Source organism: Taudactylus pleione, unplaced genomic scaffold, assembly GCF_031769625.1.
Source record: "Taudactylus pleione unplaced genomic scaffold, aTauple2 ptg000047l, whole genome shotgun sequence".
In the NCBI taxonomy this organism is placed as follows: Eukaryota; Metazoa; Chordata; class Amphibia; order Anura; family Myobatrachidae; genus Taudactylus; species Taudactylus pleione.
Genome location: NW_028284449.1, coordinates 1897396 through 1923164, shown reverse-complemented (window position 1 = coordinate 1923164; position 25769 = coordinate 1897396). Strand labels below are relative to the sequence as shown.

At 45.7% G+C, this 25769-nt stretch overlaps 1 protein-coding gene across 1 annotated transcript in view; it reads right to left on the bottom strand.

Moving 5' to 3' along the window:
- The window catches only part of GALNT18 (polypeptide N-acetylgalactosaminyltransferase 18), a 402179-nt gene that overhangs the window by 4299 nt on the left and 372111 nt on the right, over positions 1 to 25769 (bottom strand). The window contains exons 9-10 of the mRNA XM_088460523.1: positions 22825 to 22920; positions 5850 to 6014 (exon numbers count right to left, since the gene is read on the bottom strand). Coding sequence (XP_088316649.1) covers positions 5850 to 6014; positions 22825 to 22920 — 261 coding nt within the window. The remainder of the gene's footprint in view (positions 1 to 5849; positions 6015 to 22824; positions 22921 to 25769) is intronic.

The following is a 25769-nucleotide window of genomic DNA, read 5'->3' as shown; positions in this document are numbered from 1 at the left end:
GTTACCCGCTCAGTCTGTCTGTGTAGATAACATTACAGGGAGAGAATGCTGCCGCTGTTATACACAGACAGACTGAGCGGGTAACAGCGGCAGCATTCTCTCCCTGTAATGTATTATACACAGACAGACTGAGCGGGTAACACATTACAGGGAGAGAATGCTGCCGCTGTTAACCCCTCAGTCTGTGTCTGTGCATAATAGATTACAGGGAGAGAATGCTGCCGCTGTTACCCGCTCAGTCTGTGTCTGTGCATATAACATTACAGGGAGAGAATGCTGCCGCTGTTAGACTGAGGGGGTAACAGCGGCAGCATTCTCTCCCTGTAATGTATTATGCACAGACAGACTGAGCGGGTAACAGCGGCAGCATTCTCTCCCTGTAATGTATTATACACAGACAGACTGAGCGGGTAACAGCGGCAGCATTCTCTCCCTGTAATGTATTATACACAGACAGACTGAGCGGGTAACAGCGGCAGCATTCTCTCCCTGTAATGTGTTATACACAGATAGACTGAGGGGGTAACACATTACAGGGAGAGAATGCTGCCGCTGTTACCCGCTCAGTCTGTGTCTGTGCATATAACATTACAGGGAGAGAATGCTGCCGCTGTTACCCTCTCAGTCTGTCTGTGTATAACACATTACAGGGAGAGAATGCTGCCACTGTTACCCGCTCAGTCTGTGTCTGTACATAACACATTACAGGGAGAGAATGCTGCCGCTGGTACCCCCTCAGTCTGTCTGTACATAATACATTACAGGGAGAGAATGCTGCCGCTGGTACCCCCTCAGTCTGTCTGTACATAATACATTACAGGGAGAGAATGCTGCCGCTGTTACCCGCTCAGTCTGTCTGTGTAGATAACATTACAGGGAGAGAATGCTGCCGCTGTTATACACAGACAGACTGAGCGGGTAACAGCGGCAGCATTCTCTCCCTGTAATGTATTATACACAGACAGACTGAGCGGGTAACACATTACAGGGAGAGAATGCTGCCGCTGTTAACCCCTCAGTCTGTGTCTGTGCATAATAGATTACAGGGAGAGAATGCTGCCGCTGTTACCCGCTCAGTCTGTCTGTGCATAATACATTACAGGGAGAGAATGCTGCCGCTGGTACCCACTCAGTGCTTTCATCTCCTGATATACTCTGTGCTGCTGGGGACCCTGCTCCTCCCACTATATAACTGTCAGTCTGTGGCTTCCTGCTGCCTCTATATGGCCCTGCTATGTCAGTTGTCACTTTTTTGAGGTCCAGGATGTTTTCCCCACTTTTTGATGTACTTCTCCAGGTCGCATTTTGTAGTGAAGTCAGATAAACTTGCTGCATATTTAGCATTTCTAATTGAATATCTCGTTTCTCTGGTGCGAATATTGTAGTGATGAATGCGAGTTTTATTATGCAAAATCCCTCCTAATCGATGAGCGATATATAGATGTATATTTGTACCCATCGTAGGAGAGTAATCCCCGGAGGGAGGACCAGGAATGAGCAGAATAACTGACTATAGCACCTGAGAATGCTGATATACATAATGACCCATAATGAGCTCTGTAATTAGCGAGGAGCCTGGCGCGGACGATGGTAACACTGTATGTTCTCACTTATTTCTTTCTTACCTTTGGCTGCTTTATTTGGATCATTAACATTAACTTGTTACTAGAAGGTAGAATGTTACTCCAGGCTGTTTGAGGGTCTCCAGCTATTAGAACTTCAAGCAGAGGTGTCGGGACATGCTGGGAGTTGTAGTTCGGTAATGACTATTGGGGCTTGGCAGCATTTTTTCCCCTTCTCGACTGAAACTCATCTTCTTTATCAGGGAGAATCTTTGTTATTGGGGATAACAGCAGGAAACATATATATATTATAGTGCTGACCTACAGTATACAGGGAAACCCTTCAGCCTTCACATAACAACCTGCCCGCAACCCAAATCCTGGCTGATAATACACTGCGGGTCTCCTCAGTATGTGATACGCAATTCCCACCGCTCAGCCGCAACCTGTCCGGAGAAGCCATTTGTGTCATATGCTAATGAGTAGGAAGTGGGTGTGGCTTGGTGTGTATCATTTATACAATCCATATTATATAGTGGGAATATGGATTGTTTTCCCCATACGAATCAGCAAAACTAAATAATGGAGCATACACACGGTCAGATTTGTCAGATGAACGATTAAACGATTTGAACGATTTTACCAAAGTTTTGAACGATTTTTGACTGCATTAAAATGAATGGAATCGTCCAAGTCTGACTGCAAACACATCAGATGTCAGATATCGTTATCTGACCATCGGGAACGCGCATCGTTGATCGTCCATCGTTCAGGCATGTCAGATATGAACGATTTTCCTTCAGATATGAACGATAACTATTTAAAAATCATTCAGTCGTTCATATCTGAAGGAAAAATCTGACTGTGTGTATCCACCATAAGAGAGAAGTGACTGTAAAACATCTGTTCTATACAGTAAATACAGCAAACGCCGACTTCATGACTAAAAGGTGTTTGTACAATTTTATCCTCTAATACATGAAACATGTACAATCATCCATAGATATTAAACATTCTATGTTGTGTTTTTTTATCTTACTTTACTAAACTTTTCCCGCAATGTCTGACGACCTGTATAAGGTGACAAATGGCCTGTACTGGAGCAGATGACTTAATTAGTAGGAAATCATTAGCGGGGCCGCTGTATTCTAGGGGGAACGCTGAGTATTCAGAGTCATTAATCACAGTATTGCTCTCTCCGTGATTTTTCTTCCTAAGAACACTTTGTACACATTGGGGAATATGTACCGAGCCCCTTCCTCAGAAAGTCATGCATGATTGCATGTAACAATAGGCTAATTACCCTTCAGAGCCCATCCTCCATGATTCCCAATGGTGCAGTCTGACCCCATGTACTAAGCTTGGTCCCGATAGCAGTGGATATCCTCAGATGACGGTAGCCGCTATGTGCCTGTGGTGGCATTTTTGCAGGAAAGGTAACAGCCGCTGGCGTTTTTCGGTAAATGACACCGTGTACCAGTGCGAGAGAGTCTTTATGTAATGTGAGAGCCGCCTCCGTTATGCTGGGACGTATTGTGCAGGTACAGCTGGTTCTCCTGACCTCTGACCCTGCCACCTCTGTGTAATGCTAGAGAGGCGCAGTTGGGTTTTGGCTCAGATCTTCCAGCGAAGGTCGGATCTCAGTTTTATACACGATAATTATAATTTCTTATTGCGGGAATAAAACATTGAAGAACGCCAAGATGTACCATTATACACATCCAAGAACGGAGGCTCTGATAACTCAGGTAAAAGTGTCACAACTCTGTATATGGGAGACTGCGCTGAGTAATGTGACATGTGACACCTGTATATCTGTGTGCTCCTGAGTCTGTATATAGGAGACTGTGCTGAGTAATGTGATATGTGACACCTGTATATCTGTGTGCTCCTGAGTCTGTATATAGGAGACTGCGCTGAGTAATGTGATATGTGACACCTGTATATCTGTGTGCTCCTGAGTCTGTATATAGGAGACTGCGCTGAGTAATGTGATAGGTGACACCTGTATATCTGTGTGCTCCTGAGTCTGTATATGGGAGACTGTGCTGTGTAACGTGATATGTGACATCTGTATATCTGTGTGCTCCTGAGTCTGTATATAGGAGACTGCGCTGAGTAATGTGATATGTGACACCTGTATATCTGTGTGCTCCTGAGTCTGTATATAGGAGACTGTGCTGAGTAATGTGATATGTGACACCTGTATATCTGTGTGCTCCTGAGTCTGTATATGGGAGACTGCGCTGAGTAATGTGATATGTGACACCTGTATATCTGTCTGCTCCTGAGTCTGTATATAGGAGACTGTGCTGAGTAATGTGATATGTGACACCTGTATATCTGTGTGCTCCTGAGTCTGTATATGGGAGACTGCGCTGAGTAATGTGATAGGAGCACACAGATATACATATATATATAAATATATAAAATGTTGAATGTTTGGCAGCGTTATAGGAAGGCTGGTGCAGCTGTAAATCCATGTAGACCCCTATAATGTCTCTGATATAGTCCCCCAATGTGTCAGCCTGTGTCCCGTCCTACATCAGCCATAGAAACCTACAGTACAGAGCGTTTATTTCCCATGTGAGGTAACTTTATGCAGACATCAGATAATAAGATATTTCCCTCCACATCTTACATCTTACAGAGCTCAGCTTCCAAGTGCAAAATGGTTTTTCTGAAGCATAAAATGAGGACAGATAACAGATAACAGGCGCTGAGAGGTTTGTGGGTTTAAGGCTGAAAACAGATCTTTTTCCCTGAACGCTCGGAGAATATAAATATAATTTCTTTGCCTGTTTGGCCTCTCAGCCATTTATATTGTGATGTTCTGACCTCCCGAAAGGACAAAATCTCTGCTCTCCCATCTGCTGTCAGCGCCGTCTCCGTAACAGTCCCAACGCAGAGGACATTGCTGGGCGCAGATCGGGGAACTTGTCATGTCCAATATCTTATGTGATGCTGATGCAGCTAGTGCAGTATTTGTGTGATGCGGCAGAAGGCCTTTATCTGCTTCTACTTGTGACAACCTATGAAATGCGTCATTACAGACATAGGACCGCATTCAGGGCGCTCGCAAAAAGCGACTGCTCGCTCCAAATCAGGGCGGCTGCTTTTTTTTTTAACCCGGCCTCCTGGCCACTCGCTAAGCTGTAGCTGACCACCCACAGCTTTTGTGAGCGGCCAGGTGATGGTCGCGATTATGCGACCAACGGGATAGCAACGAGACCCTTGTGGTAGGGTCTTGTCTGTCGCAAGCCCCAGTGAGCTTCCTGCTCAAATAGAGCCGGGTGCTCACTACTGACATCACTGGTGATGTCAGTGTGGCCGCCCACGAACGGCAGGCGTTCCTTCAGGAACGCCTCTGTTTGACCAGCCACCTCCCCTCCCTGCCTACAAAACAGGGCGAGCTGTCGACCAACATTGACAGCTGCCCCATTTGTAGCGAGCCCCGGAGCGAGTGAATTTCTCACTTGCTACGGGGCTTGCGCACGCGTGTAGTGCCCCACCATAGACCTGCTTGCGAGTGGGTCTGAATGAGGTCCATAGTCCATCACCATGGGCAACCGTCCTGGTATCTGGGCCCTGCTGTGCTGCCTGTGGACTCCTTTGCTGCATGGATTGGAAAGTTGGGCGTTGTGCCCGTTCCGAGCAGGGTGAATGGGTGCCACACACCTGACACCGATGCCGTCAGTAGGGAATAGATAACTGGATGGGATGTGTGTAAGGGAAACGTGGGCACCAGCCAATGTGAGTAGCTGCATTGAGGCGTGAGGACGGTCTTTGCCAAATTCTGCCTGTGGCTCAGTGTTGTGTCTGATTATGTACTATACATTAAGGAGTAATGGGAGGGGCGAGAGCATATTTAGGGGTATTACCTGCTGTTAGCGCTCTCAGTGATGGGGGCTCCTCCTATACGTGCTATACAATGCGAAGATGCCCCATAGTTCTATAGTATAAGAGCCTCTGTACAGTAATGGGCTGACAGTCTGCACAATGCTAGTCTGCTGCAGGTAAGGGAGAGAGCTCTATCTGGTATACGGAGGCCCAATGAACACAACACCCTATATAATTATATATATATGCAAAACAGGTTCCTTTCCTAGAAATATTTATTTTAGAGAAATACCTGATCTTGTAGGACTGTCCCTGGTTATTAGGTGATGGTCAGTAACGTTATACACAGACACAGAAACACAATGATAGAGAGAGAACACTCACATCCGGATGATTACGTAGCTGAGCGCACAGGTCACAGTACGAGAACCTAAAGCGGTGAAATACCTGCAGAAATTGCCAGTATAGTTTCATCCTCTTAGCTTTGGCATAGTTGCATTCAATAAGCCTGGGCCGACTGTTCACATCCACCAGGCACCTGTTGTCGTCATCATCGATGGTTGGGCTGAGGACCCCCACGTGAAGCAGCTGGGTGTTTGTGTAGTAAACGTTCTGCAGAGAGGAAACACTATTTCAGCATCATAATTTGCACAACTGCCCCCATCATTAGCTGCCCCCATGTAGATTTGATGGGACCTTGCACTGTTCTGGCCATAGAAGCCTGTGGTGCCTTATAGCATAGGGAGGAGCCAGTTGTCCGTGATTGCTGCGTTACTGTATAGCGAGGGAAGTTACCTGATTAGTGCTTTCATTTATACAGCATTGTGACACTTTGTCCACTGGAGACTGAATACTTCTAGCAATAAAATATTATATGAATATAATATGAAATGAGTCCATAGAAGGTTGATACTAGATTTAGGGCTAAATGTAGTAACTTGCGATCTTCAGCCGATGTGGGGATTTATGCGAGTCTCCAACCTGGGTGAGCCTTTAATATAATCGCCACTTAAAAAGTACAGGCAGACACTATAAATCCCCGCAGCGGCTGAAGATCGCAAGTTACTACATTTAGCCCCTAGTTACAGGCTGTTGACTTATTTGCATCATTGCCGACCATTTAGATTACAAGCTCTTTAGGCAAGGTTTATTTTATTCTCCAGATGTGGTAATACCTCCCACTTTAATGTATGCTCGCCAACAGAATCCCTCCTCTATTTACTGTCCTGTGCATTTTAAGTATTTATAGATAAATATATTTTAAAGTTAAAAATGATAAAATACATTGAAATTACCATATTTACGTCCCTAATGTTGGTGGCAATTAGCAGAATAGAAACAAAAAGGGAACTAAAAGTAGCGAGGGACGGCCGGGGGCCTACACCCAGCGGAGGCAGACGCTCTGTGGGCTGAACCAGATGCAGCCGGTCCATGTGCTAGGACGCAGTGACATCACAGAGGTAACGCCTGACTTGTATTCATGAGTTACTGATTCCTATTGTCTTAATCAGCTAAATTCTCGTTAGTAAATGAGTTCAGCTCACAAGATGGCTGCCGTGGCTCTGGGCACTTATTTATGTACATCAGGACGTTACTGACTGTGGTTTAGGGTTCTCGGTAACAGGGACTATGGGGTAAATTCACTAATACAGCTGGAAAGGAAAAGGGGGAGTGTTTACAAAAAGTAACCAATCCGATTTTAGCTATCATTTATATAGTACAGTCTAGAAAATGATAGAATGTGATTGGTTGCTGTGAGAAACCCTCCATTGTTACATTTTAGAAGGTTTAGTACATACACCCCTGCTGCTGACATAATAGAGCGAGCCCTATAGGGGTGTATCTAGAAATCTGAGTGCCCCATGCAAAGTAATCAACTGGCGCCCCCCTACCTCCATATTTTCTGAATAATTACATTCTGTCTCCCTAGCCATCTCTATTCTGTGTCCTCAGCTTCCCTCTTCTGTGCCCATTATGCAATGCCCCCTGTAGCAGTGCCCCTTATGCAACGCCGATCACTTCAGAGGCCAGCGTGCTCAGTCACGCAGTGGTGAAACAATGGCCCCCAAGCCACCCTGGCAATGGGCAGTGAAGGAGAAGGACCTCTGTATGTAAACACGGCCTGATTCTACCCCTTGGCCGTGGGTGGCAACGCCGGACGATGCGCCCCCCCCCCTTGACTGGTGCCCCTGGCAACTGCCATCCAGGCCAATGAGTAGATAAACCCCTGGTCAGCAGTCACCATTGCCTTAATGTTGACAGTGAACGTGTCCTTCGTGGGTCCATATGATCAGAATGTCCATAATGTGTTTTAGTGGCAAATCCAACCCTAAACGATAAACCTAATGCTGACATTCCCCATGTAATAACATTTATGATGTAATAACATTATGGGTGATTTCAATATCCCCAGTGACAGTCCACAATCTCCTCATGCCTCCACCTCTGTAACCTCCTCTCTCTGCCTCCCCCAATGGACGGACTCCTCCACTCATCAGGATGGTCACTGCCTTGTTCTTGTATTCACCAGACTATGCTCAGTTTCTGATGTCACTAACGCTCCTTTCCCTCTCTCACATCACACCCTTATCCCCTGCACGCTCTCCTCCATTACATCACCCTCAGTGTCACTAACTCTCCTTTCCCTCTCTCACATCACACCCTTATCCCCTGCACGCTCTCCTCCATTACATCACCCTCAGTGTCACTAACGCTCCTTTCCCTCTCACATCACACCCTTATCCCCTGCACGCTCTCCTCCTTTCCCTCTCTCACATCACACCCTTAGCCCCTGCACTCTCTCCTCCATTACATCACCCTCAGTGTCACTAACGCTCCTTTCCCTCTCTCACATCACACCCTTAGCCCCTGCACTCTCTCCTCCATTACATCACCCTCGGTGTCACTAACTCTCCTTTCCCTCTCTCACATCACACCCTTATCCCCTGCACTCTCTCCTCCATTACATCACCCTCAGTGTCACTAACTCTCCTTTCCCTCTCTCACATCACACCCTTATCCCCAGCACGCTCTCCTCCATTACATCACCCTCAGTGTCACTAACGCTCATTTCCCTCTCTCACATCACACCCTTAGCCCCTGCACTCTCTCCTCCATTACATCACCCTCAGTGTCATTCAAATCAACCAAACCTCCTCATACCCTCAGAGATATTAATGCTATTAATTTTCAACAACTATCTACCTCTCTACAACGACTCACCAATTTCTACATTCACTTCTCCTGAGACTGCTGCATCACACCTGAACCAGCTACCCATCACACACCACGTAGACTTAGACGTCATCCGTGGCATTCTGACTTAACAAGGCATCTACAAAAACTCTCACATAAAGCAGAACGTAAGTGGCGAAAGTCTCGTACTCCAAGTGACTTCCTCACATATAAGACGATCTACAACTCTTATCGTACTGCTCTGGACACTGCCAAACAAACATATTTCCAATCTCTTATCTCTGCCCAAGCCTCTAACCCCAAGTGACTTTTTAATACATTTAAATAACAACTTACCCCTCCCTCACCCAAACAACCTGCTACTATCAGTGCAGATCTTGCTTCCTACTTCAAGGACAAGATTGATAATATCCAAAATGAAATGGCATGCTCTTCCTCAGCCAGGGACCTGCTCAATCCCTACCTGAGCCCGGTGGCACATTCATCTTCGTTTGTGGGGTAAAATGATGAGAAGTACAGTATCTACACTCTTCTCACCCTCCTACTCCACTACCTCTCCTCTAGATCCTATACCCTCACAAATCAGGAAAGCTCTGTCTCCTGTGCTCATCCCACACTCGTACGCCGTGATTACTCCCATTCTGACCCTAACACTCTCTCAAATTACTGTCCCATCTCCCATGCCCCTCCAAGCTACTGGAGAGTCTTGTCTACACTCCCCTCACACACTTTAACACCCACAACTTATCGGACCCACTTCAGTCCGGCTTCTGTTCCCAACACTCCACAGAGACAGCTCTGACTAAGGTAGTAAATGATTTGGTCACTGCCAAGGCTAAAGGCCATTACTCACTCCTAATTCTTCTAGATCTCTGCTGCCTTTGTCACTGTATGAGAAGAGAGTGGTCAACAGAGACTACAATCCCTAGATCTGCAGGACAAAGCTCTTTCTTGGTTCTCATCCTACCTATCTGATCGCTCTTTCACTGTTCACTTTTCTGATTCTGCCTCCTCCTCGCTACCTATATCAGTTGGAGTACCGCAAGGCTCTGTCTTAGGTCCTCTGCCAAGAGAGGTGGTATAGATTGAGAATAGCAAACTAATCAGTTCTTTGTTTTTCTGTATTAATTGTACGAGGACAATACTCAAATCTACCTATTCCCAGATTTATCTCCATCTGTGCTGGTCCGTGTCACTGAATGTCTTTCTGCCATTTCATCTTGGATGTCAACTCGCCACCTGAAACTTAATATTTCTAAAACAGAATTAATTATATTCCACCGGCCAATAGTAGTTACCAACTTGATCTCTTGATCTCTATTATTGTTGACAACTCGACAATCAGCCCCCAAGCTCGCTGCCTTGGTGTCATCCTTGACTCTGAACTGTCCTTTGTTCCCCACATTCAATTTGTCTCAAAATCAGGTTACATACATGTAAAAAACATATCCAAAATTCGACCTTATCTTACAGAAGACACTGCAAAAACTAATCCATGGACTCATTATTTCCCGCATTAACTATTGCAATAGTCTCCTTACTGGTCTTCCCAAAAACAGGCTTTCGCCATTACAATCCATTATGAATACAGCTGCGCCAAATGTTCACTGTCTGCTGCCCCGCTCTGTCAGTCCCTCCATTGTTTACCGGTCTTCTACTGTATTCAATATAATATACTTACACTCACACATAAGGCTATTAACCAAACCACACCAACTCACATCTCTTCACTTATCTCATAATATCTCCCAACCCAACCTCTCCGCACAAGATCTGCGTCTCTCATCCTCATGCATTACTTGCCCCCATTCACGGTTACAGGACTTTTTTCGAGCTGCACCCACTCTAAGGAATGCCTTACCTCGCACAATAAGACTTTGCTCTAGTCTCCAATCCTTCAAGCGTTCCCTGAAAACTCACCTCTTCAGACAAGCTTATTAGATTCCAGAACCTCCCACATAACCTTCATAGCTTCCATTATCTAATTACATCCCCTCTCACAGTCCACACATAACCTCACACATTGTCTTTCTTTCTTAAATTTCACATCCTCCTGACCACAGGCCAACTTTCCTGTGTGTCTGGATCATACAGCTCATCAAGAACCTCTGCATTCGGGCTGGACTAATTTGCAATATGTAGCACCTATCCTTGTGTATCATCACCTAATTCCCTATAGATTGTAAGCTAGCGAGCAGGGCCCTCTTACCTTTGTCTGTCTCTTACAACCCAGTTTGGTTCTATTCATGTTGTTTGAAATTGTAAAGCGCAACGGAATATGCTGCGGTATATAAGAAACTGGTAATAAATAATTGTCCACATTGTGAATGATCACTTAGGATCCGATTTCATAAATGTGCGCAAAGCCGATGGTTTGCGTAACACTACAATGGCTGGAGGACGGCGCCTGCGTAGAATGGGTCATGCATCGTCGCACGCAGTGCCCCCTACGCCTCGAGCCTGACTGACGGTAACTGTTGTGGGGGCGTCGTCTGATGCAGATTTCCTGACCCCAGCAGAGGCGTTCCAACGGCCATTCTTAGGCTTACTCTGATGGCCGATGGCTGTGACTCGGATCTGCGTTACTGGCAGGAGGTGTCTTTTTTTTTTTTTCTTTAGACGCCTCCTGCGGCATTTCTATATTCTCGCACAGCCTCTGCATCCAAAGACACAGCAGCGATGCAATCAGCGTACAGCTCTGAATCACTGCATCCCCCCTATATGTTCTTAATGTTACAATAATAAAAGTCCAGTCTATGTGCAATTAAGGGCCAAGGTCAGAGATAGCACAACGCCGATGTTACACAGAGCGATTGCGCAGTGCGGCGGCGCAGATTACCAGTATTCATCACGTTTAATTTTTGTTGTTGCTCGCAGTGAGGCTTTATCTGCGCAGTGACCGGCAGGGACCATTTGTGGACGGCAATAGGGAAGTGGTGACACAAACAGACGTTTCACAACCGTTTTTGGGGCGTTTCTCTGCCTGTGACAGCAATAAAATGGCTCCTGTGTCTCCGTTCCCGCAGCCATTCTGCGTGACCATAGGTTTACTCATTTCCAATAATCAATGATCTGTCACTTTGCACTTTGGGCCTGATTCAGGTTGGATTGCAAGGTCGCGTTCACACGCAGCCAACCAATGTTTGCATTCAGCACATGCGTATAAGACACAGTGCGCGAGCGCGAACCAGTCCATGCGATCGGGAAGCGATCGCAGTGAGCACGCAGAGTCTTCACACAGTAATTGACAGGAAGTGACCTTTTGAGGGTGGTCAGAGAAATGCGGGCGTGCCTGGGTGTTTAAACGCCGTTACAGGGGCGTATATAATTAAGCCCCTGCGATAGCGTACGCTGGCAGAGGTCTAGATGGCGACAGGAAGTTTAGCAGTTTCTGCGGTAGGTTCTGGTCACCCACAACTGTGCGGATGGTTCCGATGTTACTGATGTTATCGCTGACTTGCGGATGTATGTAATGGGAAGTGGGCGGCTTTATACAGTGACTGGCGTCTTGGTACAGAGCTGCGGTTGCCATGTAATTGCATCATTAGCATATTTTCGCAGCGAGCGGGGTGCGTGTGAACCATCCTGAATCAGCCCCTTTGCTTCAATTTCTGAAGCCGATGACGGGCGTCTCAATATAGATCCTGGTGGGTGCGACATTTGAATATTTACGCACACATTCGCAGCGGCATTTGGGTACGATTCTGAATCAGGCCCTGATAAATCCATTAAAAATATTTTATTTTAGATATTTTGATAAAACAAAGTTGAATCTAAAAAAAAAGTAATATATACGACTTCCCCTCAGTTATCTCCTATAACGACACCTGCATCATTATAATATATCGGGGGGCAGACATGAGCCGCTGCCTAACCGACCCCAATCTGGTCTATGAGAGAAAGTAACAGAACCCAATTCTCGGGGGTCATTACCCAGGAATCCTGTTTCCCATTATTAATACTTTGCTCACTATGGCTGATATGTAGCAAGCAATAAAAATGGTAGTATTATAATATCTGCTGATTATAACGTCATCACCGGCAATAAACGTGACCCCTCCTACAGATCAGTCTCTGCGGGAGTCACGCCAGGGTGCAATGTATTGTCTGTAATTGTGTTGTTAAAGCAGTTAGTTGGGAGAAGTCAGTGTATAATGTACAGCTGGTAATACGGAGGAAGTGCTTACGGCAGCGACTTCCTCTAGTCCCAGCTGAACTGGAAGATAAATGTCCTTTCCATGAGGTCCCAATATGCTGCCTGACCCAATTTACGTGACCACGATCCCTGGGAAGTTGCAGGTCTCATTTAGCCCTTATCTTGCAAAGGAAAGAAACGCACAATCGGTTGTGCGCTAGCGTGTGGTATGTTACAGGGGCCGCTAGCGTGTGGTATGTTACAGGGGCCGCTAGCGTGTGGTATGTTACAGGGGCCGCTAGCGTGTGGTATGTTACAGGGGCCGCTAGCGTGTGGTATGTTACAGGGGCCATCTACGGTGCGTTCTGCTTTTATAATAAAACTGCAAATCCACAAGCTCAGGCTTAGGGCCTCATTTACAAAGTGCACTGCAGAATCCCTCGGCTTTGTGTCTGCTTGCGGCCACCGTCTGCCCAATACGCATAAAGGCGCACGCTAACGCTAGGATTGCTGCAGGTGGGAAAAGCCGAACTCCTGGTATTTTAAACTTTTTTTTTTTTCCTATTGGTTAAACTAATCATGAGACCAAGTTGACATTAGAACGGTCTTTATTAATAGACTTAGAGGGGTATTCAATATGAAAGGTTAACTTCCCTGGTGAAGTTAACGTTTCATATCGGAGTTTTTCTCTGCGTAAAGGTATGGTGCGCACTCCTGCTTATCCCCGTATTCAATATCAAATTAATGAAAACGGGAAACTCCGAAGTTGGATTTGCGTAAAGTTACGAATTTTATCTTAAAATAATTGTAAGACCCCCCTAAAGTTGTAAAAACATGGGGGATCACTATGGGTACCCCCGTTTTAGCCTGCAAATGAAAGTCGGGGATTTAAATAGCCGCAGCAGGTGTTTTTTTCCCGACATTGAAGAAGTGATGCAGAAGAGCACTTAGGTTATTTTTTTCGTTTTTTTTAAGTGGTCCCATCAAATTTGGGGTACATGAAAATGGCTACTAGCATATTTTTATGTCCCTAAAGTAAGTTTTTAAAAATTCTGCATTTGTGCACCTGCCGCTAATAATCTATTCTAGAAAACACCTGCCGCCAATAATCTATTCTATAATACACCTGCCGCTAATAATCTATTCTATAATACACCTGCCGCTAATAATCTATTCTATAATACACCTGCCGCTAATAGCCTATTCCAGAAAACACCTGCCGCTAATAATCTATTCTAGAAAACACCTGCCGCTAATAATCTATTCTATAATACACCTGCCGCTAATAATCTATTCTATAATACACCTGCCGCTAATAGCCTATTCTAGAATACACCTGCCGCTAATAGCCTATTCCAGAAAACACCTGCCGCTAATAGCCTATTCCAGAATACACCTGCCGCTAATAACCTATTCTATAATACACCTGCCGCTAATAATCTATTCTATAATACACCTGCCGCTAATAATCTATTCTATAATACACCTGCCGCTAATAATCTATTCTATAATACACCTGCCGCTAATAGCCTATTCCAGAAAACATCTGCCGCTAATAGCCTATTCTAGAATACACCTGCCGCTATAAATCTATTCTATAATACACCTGCCGCTAATAATCTATTCTATAATACACCTGCCGCTAATAGTCTATTCTAGAAAACACCTGCCGCTAATAATCTATTCTATAATACACCTGCCGCTAATAGTCTATTCTAGAAAACACCTGCCGCTAATAGCCTATTCTAGAAAACACCTGCCGCTAATAATCTATTCTAGAATACACCTGCCGCTAATAATCTATTCTATAATACACCTGCCGCTAATAATCTATTCTATAATACACCTGCCGCTAATAGCCTATTCCAGAAAACACCTGCTGCTAATAACCTATTCTAGAATACACCTGCCGCTAATAATCTATTCTATAATACACCTGCCGCTAATAGCCTATTCTAGAATACACCTGCCGCTAATAATCTATTCCAGAAAACACCTGCTGCTAATAATCTATTCTAGAATACACCTGCCGCCAATAATCTATTCTAGAATACACCTGCCGCTAATAGCCTATTCTAGAATACACCTGCCGCTAATAATCTATTCTAGAATACACCTGCCGCCAATAATCTATTCTAGAATACACCTGCCGCTAATAGCCTATTATAGAATACACCTGCCGCTAATAGCCTATTCTAGAATACACCTGCCGCTAATAATCTATTCTATAATACACCTGCCGCTAATAATCTATTCTATAATACACCTGCCGCTAATAGCCTATTATAGAATACACCTGCCGCTAATAGCCTATTCTAGAATACACCTGCCGCTAATAATCTATTCTAGAAAACACCTGCCGCTAATAATCTATTCTAGAATACACCTGCCGCTAATAGCCTATTCTAGAAAACACCTGCCGCTAATAGCCTATTCTAGAATACACCTGCCGCTAATAGCCTATTCTAGAAAACACCTGCCGCTAATAATCTATTCTAGAATACACCTGCCGCTAATAATCTATTCTATAATACACCTGCCGCTAATAGCCTATTATAGAATACACCTGCCGCTAATAGTCTATTCTATAATACACCTGCCGCTAATAATCTATTCTATAATACACCTGCCGCTAATAGCCTATTATAGAATACACCTGCCGCTAATAGCCTATTATAGAATACACCTGCCGCATACTTGCAGAATAGCCCTGAACCTATTTCCCTATTGTTTAACAATTTTTTTCCATTTTTTTTTGCACCCCAATTTTTTTAATTAATTTTTTGGGGTGTCCCTATTTTTTTTAAAAACTTTTTTTGACACAGTTCTTTTTTAAAATGTCAATCTCAGGGGTGCAAGCTATTTTTTTTTAAGCCTGCACCCCTAAACCCCAATTCTGCACTTTTTTTGGACACCTATTCAATGGTGAAAAGTTATCCCCGTTTTTTTATCAAAGACTTATCGCAGTTTTGAAAAGTCTTTGAAATTGAATACGGTGTAAAACTAAAACCAGTGATATTAACGCAAAAAACGATGTTATCGCAGCCATATTGAATACCCCTATTAATTTAGTCCAAGGATAAACAATCGTGATGTAAGAAATAATGTGAATTCTGTTTTTTTATTTTCATTGTGATTATTATGTATAGGTAACACCCCTGTGTATCACAAACCTGCTCTATGCCTATGGGGGCATTCTCTGCCCTGTGCCTATGGGGGCATTCTCTGCCCTGTGCCTATGGGGGCATTCTCTGCTCTGTGCCTATGGGGGCATTCTCTGCTCTGTGCCTATGGGGCATTCTCTGCTCTAGAAACGGACACTGTGCTCATGCTCTATAGCAGGGATGGGGAACCTCAGGCTCTGGGGGCGTATAAGGCCCGTGGAATCATTTGGTCTGGCCCTCGGAGCCTGATTTCTGCTAGCCTCATCTGGATGTCATGGTGCCTATAATGGTCCCCTGCAGCCAGAATCTATGCAGCAGTGCCGCCTGGCGAGTCCTTAGGATGCATCAGGCGGTCACACCGCTGCCCTTACAGCTCCCTGGAGCGAGGATGCTCCGGGTTTGCTGTAACCACCGGTGAATGTGGCCCCGCCCCCATGTGACATCACATGGAGGGGGTGTGGCTTGTACCGGGCCCGCGAATAATGTCATATATATATCAGAATGGTCCTCAGCAGAAAAAAGGTTCCCCAGCCCTGCTCTATAGTGTAAAGTCAGACCTGCAGGCAGAACGCGCAATAGCGGCCATACAATGGTGTCATTCACCTTGGTGTAAATAAGGCCCATTTATTATTGATTGCAATATGTGATGATAGTGCCCGATGTATCACCCAGCACATGAAGGGACACGGGCTCCAAAAGGATCCCTCCGCTACAGCGGCGGATGCCATGGCGTTCGCTACGGGGCCTATATCTACAATACATCGCATTCTGGATGTTGGTAAATCTAGCAGTATTGCATCCCCCATAATACATCCTTAATATATCCGGGGGAAACTTAATATTTGTGGTTAACCCCCGAAAACGGGTGTTTTTGGGGCCATAGCTGCAAATCTAGAATGATAACTGGGCCCTTTAGTATTGATGTGAGGTCGGTGGAATTGCCAGTATAACTCTCCTCCTCGCCGGTACTGCGCAGAACAATAAAACAGCTGCTATAATGTGATCTTAGGTCCTCAGAGTCGTGCGCTGTCAGTATCGCTAACACACGCTAACGCCACGGGAGGCGTCTGGTGTAAATAGTCGCCTCCTGCCGGCTTCTGTCATGCGCGCCTGCATCCATGGACACACCCTCCTCCGGTTACTCCGATGTCCGTCTCCGAACCAGAGCTAATCTAATATACAACTGTAAAAGCTGATACAATGTTACTCCGGGGAATATGATGGGGATTTAGGGATCTATTTACTAAGCAGTGTTAGGAGACAGAGTGAACGGTGATAAGGCACCAGCCAATCAGCTCCTAAAAATGACAGTTAGGAGCTGATTGGCTGGCACCTTACCACTTTTCACTCTGTCTCCTAACACTGCTTAGTAAATAGACCCCTTAGACCCAATAATTATAATCTCTTATCACTGCTATTCTGGCAATAAGAAATGATATATGAAGGACCACATACGGGGACAGAGCTCCAATAGGAGCAGGTCACTGCAATGTGTAAGGTCACGTGATTGCTGATGTCACCAGAGTCTCCGCCCTCTCGCATGATGTCAGCGTTATGATAAGGAGCATTGTCCGACCAGCTGGCCTTGGTTCTAGCTGCGCTTATCTATAGGTGCAATGCCGGCTGTGATATCACATATCCAGCGGGAAGGGGAGGGGGCTGTAGTACGCCCACATGTGGGTGACTATGGCAGTGTCGTACCCTCTCTGACCACCATACTACAGATGTCACGCATCGGCTTCCCTGCGCACTCTGCACACGCCGGAGCCTCCACGGATCATCGGGGCAGGGATTATATTCCCATTTCCCCATATTGCTGCATACAGAGCTGATGCCAGAGGACAATATCTGTATTAATGCCATATATGTACATATGCTATGTATTAATGTGCCGGTCACCGGGATACAGCTAACACTGATGGTTACATGCTGAGAATGCCTCACATAATGTTTATATCTCCCCCCACTACTACCACCACCATCCTCTCCCCAATACATGCCAGCCACTGCCTGGGCATCGCCCTCACATTCAGTCACTGACGTACTGCCGTCTGCGCCATCTAAGATATATGCCCAGAATTCACCCATTTTCTCTTCTTTGACGTAACCAAAACCCTCGTAAACGCTAGTCTGCCTGTCCATGGAGCTCAGGCCTGGGTACAGGAGGTGACTAGGTCCCCTAGCAGAATCCTGGAAGTATGTTTTGGAGGGAACCATCCCACCACTCTAGACGTGGTGGCACCTGGGAGGCGGTTATATTTTCAGGTGGTCTCAGGCATAGACCACTCCCCTCTGTCCATAAGGGAAAATGTTAAATGTGTGTCTGTACAGGGCATGACCACCACCTGCACTTGATTGGTTCAGGGACCCAGGCCGGACTTGCCCCCTGTGGCATTGTATGTAAGGACAGAATAAAAACGGGGCTCCGAGCTCAGAATGTGTATGTTTTTGAACATCAAGAAGGAATGTACTTCTATATACTGTGGTACCCATAAGCCAATCTGCAAGGGGAAGAGTCTTTTTAATGATAGTGAGTAATAAACATCTTGCCTTTAGGGCAACTGTATCTGTATCCTGTGACCCCCAGCATAGTGCAAAACTCGATTCCGTTCTCCGGCTATTCTGGATTGAGCCCAGTGTCTCCAAGCTAAAGCCCCCTGCCAGCTACCCTGCTGGGACTGCTCCAGGGAGCCGTGGAATGTACCTGGCACTATCCAGGAAGTACCCGCACCTAGCCAGATGTAAGTGGTGCCAGTGTAGGAGCCTGGGTGGCAGTGGTTACAAGTACAGGCAGGCAGAGCTTGGTGGTGCCAGCAAGTTACAGGCAGTTACTGACTGTAATATTTCAAGATCCGGTGAGATCAAAAATAATCTGTGATCCCCTGCCTACAATTGTTATGTAGCTTTTATTGTGCTTACCGTATTTTATATCTTTGCTGTGTACAGCGATACAGAAATGTGTGGAGCAGCAAATGATGAGCTTTGTGTTGGAGTCTCATGTCACATTATCCCTACAGGCTCTCGTTATTGGATTATCGGGAATCAAAGCTGTTGTACGCGTTCCTCTATAACTACTGGGAGAACCGGGAGGTTTGGGGACCTGGTGTAGGGTGACTGTATACGTTCCTTACCACATTGGTAAGACAGCATATGGCTGGTGGCCTCAAGATCCTCCACCATCTTCCAAGTCATCCGATGGGACACCGTGACTGTACGTTGTGGAGCAGACTGATGTCTACATCGCACAAATGAAACTGGTTTTGAACATGGAAACTGGACTTGTGCTGTTACCGCTATTGTGTTATGAGAACTGATGGGTGGTGAAACGTTCCCCTGGTAGCTTACAGTAACTAGGTGTTTATGGGTTATGTGCTATGTTCTCATTACTGTGTTACACTGTTTTGATTGATGTGTAATAATGATATGGGGGGGGGGGGTTATGTAATAGTTAAACAGATTAAGGAACCGGTGTGATGACAGCACAAGTTAGCTTCTACATTTAAAGCTGTAACCTTAGAGATGAACCTGCTGAAATGACGCCGGTATTGCGTAGAGCCCCGTGTGTTTTCTGATGTACTTACCTGTGTGATTTGTGAATCTAATAAATGGGATATATAGATCTGAGTCCAGGCTGTATTGTCCTGTATTCAGACACTCTCACGTACGCTCGCTCTAATAAGCCCCCACACACTCTCTCACCCTTTTATGTTTCAACCCACTCTTACCCCTGCACCCCTTTCCCTCACCTATGTGCTCCCTCTCGTTCATGCACTTTTCTTGCACCCACCTACAAATGCTCTCTCTCTCTAGCACCCACTCGCTAGTCTTTTCTCTCTCTCTAGCACCCAGTCGCTAGTCTTTTCTCTCTCTGGCACTCGCTCGCTAGTCTTTTCTCTCTCTGGCACTCACTCGCTAGTCTTTTCTCTCTCTAGCACCCGCTCGCTAGTCTTTTCTCTCTCTCTCTGGCACCCACTCGCTAGTCTTTTCTCTCTCTAGCACCCGCTCGCTAGTCTTTTCTCTCTCTAGCACCCGCTCGCTAGTCTTTTCTCTCTCTCTCTGGCACCCACTCGCTAGTCTTTTCTCTCTCTAGCACCCGCTCGCTAGTCTTTTCTCTCTCTGGCACCCACTCGCTAGTCTTTTCTCTCTCTCTCTCTAGCACCCGCTCGCTAGTCTTCTCTCTCTCTCTAGCACCCGCTCGCTAGTCTTCTCTCTCTCTCTAGCACCCGCTCGCTAGTCTTCTCTCTCTCTCTAGCACCCGCTCGCTAGTCTTCTCTCTCTCTCTAGCACCCGCTCGCTAGTCTTCTCTCTCTCTCTAGCACCCGCTCGCTAGTCTTTTCTCTCTCTCTCTCTTGCACCCACTCGCTAATTCTTTCCCCCTGGCACTAAGCTCACTAGTCTTCTCTCTCTTGCTACCTGTCAGTAGGTATCCTAACCTTTCCCCTAATCCTTCCCCACCCTAGTGTCTAACCCTCCCTGTCCCCCGACTACTTACCTTAGAGATCCGGGGTTTATTCTGACATCAGTAATGTAAGCACCGGTATCCCATTTGCCGGGATTGTGACTACTGTACATCCCGTTATGTATTGTGTGGCAGATGGATATGACCATTATATATATATATATATGATTTCTATAGACGGCTCTCGGCAGGGCGCTGTTAGTGAGATTCCTTTTTATAAGCTAAACTAGTATTTACTCCATAATATATCTACATCTACACACACACACAAATACCAGCCAGCTTCTATGCTTCCAGGCACCTACACACATACATATAACACTTTTATCCTTATGTACAAAACGTCCACGTTACAATGTTCTGACACAGTAGTTCCATAGGAAAATAAGGAAACTGAAATGCGCCCCCTGATAACAGCGGCTGAAAGGCGCCAAACCTGTCTTTGTTCCTTAATTGATTTATAAACACCATGTGACTAATCCATAGGAACAAAGGACTACAGCTATTCTCATTAAGATGCAATTATTCAGTTACTTCAATTATTCATGTTCCTGTACTAAAATAAACCACATTTTCCTGCCCCAGCGCGGGGGTCACCTTTCCCTCAATCTCCTGTTTAAACCCCTTGTAGTTCTTCTAGCTCTAATCAGACTGGCGCAACCGAGGTCTGGTCACATATGAAAGGGTCTCATTTCCTAAATGAATGGGTTCCCTCCCCCCATGGATAAAAGCGGTTGACACAATGACAGAACACAATGGCTGCCTGAGACATACTGTAAGTAACCTCCACAAATCAGGCTCGACTTATGCCATCCAGAGAACGGCTGCTAGAGGCATTATAAGGGGGATATTTACTAAAGTGCAGGTACATAGAAGTAGATATGTTGCCCATAGCAACCAATAAAATTCTATCTATCATCTTCTAGAAGGTATTCGTTATATGATGAGTAGAATCCGATTGATTGCTGGTTGCTATGGGCAACACCTCCAAGTCTATAAACCTGCACTTTAGTACATATACCCGGTAAGGGTCTGGTAAAATGGGCATTACCCTGTAGCTCATACTTGGACTTTAGAGACCTCTTTAGAGACAGGCCGAGGCCTATTTCACCCAGGGTAATGTTCTAAGGATCATCTCATATTTTACAGCCAGCAATGTCTCACACTGAAGGACTCAAGTGCTCTATTCCTGATCATTCACCTCATATAGGAGCAGATGTACTAAGCTCTGGAAAGTGATAAACTGACAGACACTTAGCTCCTAACTGTCATGTCACAGGCTGTGTTTAAAAATGACAGTTAGGAGCTGATTATCTGGTAGTTGATCACTTTCCAGAGCTTAGTACATCTCACCCATGGACCCTAAGGGTGCGTACAAACGGGACGATGCTCCATGAGCGACATCGCCCCGTCTGTCCCCGGCAGGTGTGTGCGCGGTATCGTTAACGACACTGAGCACAAACACTGAACGAAATCAAGAACGATTTCCTTCAGTGCTGGGCTCCCTCCTTCATCCCCAAACATGTTCAACCTGACATTATCGTCAGGCTGGACGGGAGATTCGGGCGATGAACGAAAACTACAAACGGGAGCGCGCACTGGTAGTTATCGGTCATCGTTTTAGGGCTGAAACTGAACTATTTTTTTGACGACTTAATGATTTCGTTATCGTTCAGTCGTCCAAAAAATAGCTGTGTGTACACCTTTAGAGAAGAGCTCCACCAATCTCAACTGGGAGCCACAGACCTACATTGCTTGTCCTGTTCTGTCTGTAATGTGTCCATATAGAATTTCCTAAACACAATCAACAGCCCCACCCCCCAAAAAGCTTCAGGTCACCAAGCGGAATCATAAATGATTCTACAACACCAAAGACTACCTATAACTTCTATGTACATTCTGCCATCCAACTGCCACTCCGTAACCTTCCATCCCACACATTATCCCTCTGCTAATTGGGTGTGCCTATTCCTATACTGTCCTCACCGCATACAGCAGCTGCCACTCCGTAACCTTCCATCCCACACATTATCCCTCTGCTAACTGGGTGTGCCTAGTCTTATACTGTCCTCACCACATACACCAACTGCCACTCCATAACCTTCAATCCCACACATTATCCCTCTGCTAACTGGGTGTGCCTAATGTGTGGGATTGAAGGTTATGGAGTGGCAGTTGGTGTATGTGGTGAGGACAGTATAAGACTAGGCACACCCAGTTAGCAGAGGGATAGTCTTATACTGTCCTCACCACATACACCAACTGCCACTCCATAACCTTCAAACCCACACATTATCCCTCTGCTAACTGGGTGTGCCTAGTATTATACTGTCCTCACCATACACCAGCTGCATTTTACCTCCCCACACAATGATGTAGGTGCAAAGGATGTAACTGAATAGAGTCCATACAAACTTCTACGTAACATTTATATGTTGTGTAAATATCACCGTTCATATCTCCACAAACCTGCGGAGTCATTCCATGGCAGATGTACAAGATGGGAATGTTGTCCGTATCCGGCCCCTGGTCAAGACACAGGTCCGTCTTCAGGGAGTTCTGCAGCTACAGAGAAACAAAATGTCTGATATAGTGATATAGGGAGAGACGTATCTTATAGACATGTGTTCTATCTGCACCAATGACATTATTATTACATATTATTTATAGGGCGCCACAAGTGGTCCGCAGCGCCGTACATACAGTACAGGGTACACAGAACATTACATTACAATACAGTAACCAAAATATACACAGAGCACAAGTAACAATTAGCAGCACAATTCTCCATACACAGTACAGCTGGGAAGGTGACGGCTGTCATAGACGTGCTAGAGAAGAGGCTGTGTGACAGTGGGGAGGAGGACCCTGCTCCTAGGAGCTTACAATCTAGGGGACATCACATTTCATCAGGTGGAACTCGCCAAGTGTATCTGAGTCCAGCTGTGAGGAATTGCAGGGTTCCTCTATTTACATTACAGCATGGCGCAGATGTCGCAGTGATTGTCTATGTACTATGTCACTGTGAAGGTTCTGCAATGTAGAGGGAAGAAGCCGCAGACACAAACCTGAGCAATACAATGTAATGTTTCATATAGCGGTCCCCTCATGCGTCTGATAGCGGTCACCTCGTGCGCGTCTGATAGCGGTCCCCTCGTGCGCGTCTGATAGCGGTCACCTCATGTGTCTGATAGCGGTCCCCTCGTGCGCGTCTGATAGCTGTCCCCTCGTGCGTCTGATAGCGGTCCCCTCATGCGTCTGATAGCGGTCACCTCGTGCGCGTCTGATAGCGGTCCCCTCGTGCGCATCTTATAGCAGTCACCTCGTGCGCATCTTATAGCAGTCACCTCGTGCGCATCTTATAGCGGTCACCTCGTGCGCATCTTATAGCGGTCCCCTCGTGCGTCTGATAGCGGTCACCTCGTGCGTCTGATAGCGGTCACCTCGTGCGTCTGATAGCTGGCTTTACTTTCAATCCAGCATCTCTGACCCTGTACAGGACACGTATACTTGGTTAGAAGTGAGGTCACAGAAAAATGTTCCTTCCAAGTTGTGACCGTCTGTCCTATATCTGCAGGAATATACTGTATAGTCAGAATTGCGCACAGCAATGAATCAGGACCTAAGTGTTAATTAGAGAAACAACTGCACTGACTGGGGCCTTTGGTTGCTCTTGGTTACATCATCTTTTCCCCCAATCACATTATGCCTGTCTGCAGCAGTGGTGCAGATTAGAGGTAATATCCTGGTTGCTAATGGTTACAGCACCTGTCTCTTGTCCTTATAAGTCCATGTGCCAGCAATGCCTACTTTCCTCTGCATAAGGCAAAACAGCCATATTTTTGCATAAAAGAAGGACTTTGCTCATACATTGGGGGTCAGCTGCCTGGTGAATAGTACAATCAATATGGGGGACACGTGGACTGGAGGGTCTGCTGAGTGCTGCAATGCTGATGAGATTAATCAGAGATGAACTGCACGGAGTAACTGGAACCAAAGACAATACATCATTATCCCATCTGATTACCGAGCTCGTTCTGATAGTAATGAGAGCTGTGATTGCTGGTGGTTAGCACTGTAATACAATGACCTTGTACATGGCTCCTGTGTATCTGTTCTAGGCGAGGAGAGGGAAATGAGACCATTAGCTGCCCGCAGGGAGTGAGGGTCCATCAGCTTATTGCCCTCCTTGTTCTGTACACTCAGCGTCCGGCTCTGAATCAGGCCCTATTTGCGAACGGTCGTTCTGAAAAAAGGGCCGGCTATTTAAATGAAGTGCTCGCTCTTTGCGGTCTGTTTACGCCTCTAAGCCTGAACGAGCGAACAAAACCTGCGGCCGCTATTTTGATAAAAACGCCCCCTGGCCGCTCGCATCCTACGTCATCTCCGCTATTTATTTGATTAATCGAGTACATCGAAAGGCGTCTGAACTGCTCACAGTGCTTGTGGTTGGATTTTCCTACCGCAATCATGCGAACAGTTCAGGCTAAGAAACAACCAAGTGACGTGGTCGATGACGCTGCTTAGTTAATTATGCACACCCTTAAAACGCCCGTTTTGGCACGCCTGCGTTCGGATCTTCACTCCCCGTTTTCAAGCACCATCCCCTGTTACCACCTACAAATGCCTCATTCTGTCACTCAAATTATGAGGCATTCGCTATTTTGCCAGCACATGAATTTCGACCGCACTGACTGGTTCGCGCATGCGTATTACGTGCCGTACGCATGCGCAGTTGTGCGAACATCGCTTAGAGCGAATGAGCGGCTCTGAATCAGGCCCTCAGCTTTTTATGCATAAGTCCACCACATCTGTGGCCTAATGAGTTCATAAATAATGGGGCATTTACATAACCCCAATTAGCATTCAGCTGGCTCAATTAGGTCAAATGATATTAGTTTTGGAAAGAAGCAATTTTGTGCTGTGACAGATGGTGATATGTCGGGGTCCCCTCTGGACTGGGACGTACAGTACAGAGATGTAATATGGTGCTAATGACCCGGAGCCTGATATACAGTACAGCCATGGCCAAAAGTATTGGTTTACACAAAGTTTGCTGTTTCAGTGTCATTAGACCTTTTTGTCAGATGTTACTATGATATACTGAGGTCACATTACAGCATTACATAAGTGTCAGATGTTACTATGGTATACTGAGGTAATATTACAGCATTACATAAGTGTCAGATGTTACTATGGTATACTGAGGTCACATTACAGCATTACATAAGTGTCAGATGTTACTATGGTATACTGAGGTAACACTACAACATTACATAAGTGTCAGATGTTACTATGGTATACTGAGGTAACATTACAGCATTACATAAGTGTCAGATGTTACTATGATATACTGAGGTCACATTACAGCATTACATAAGTGTCAGATGTTACTATGGTATACTGAGGTAACA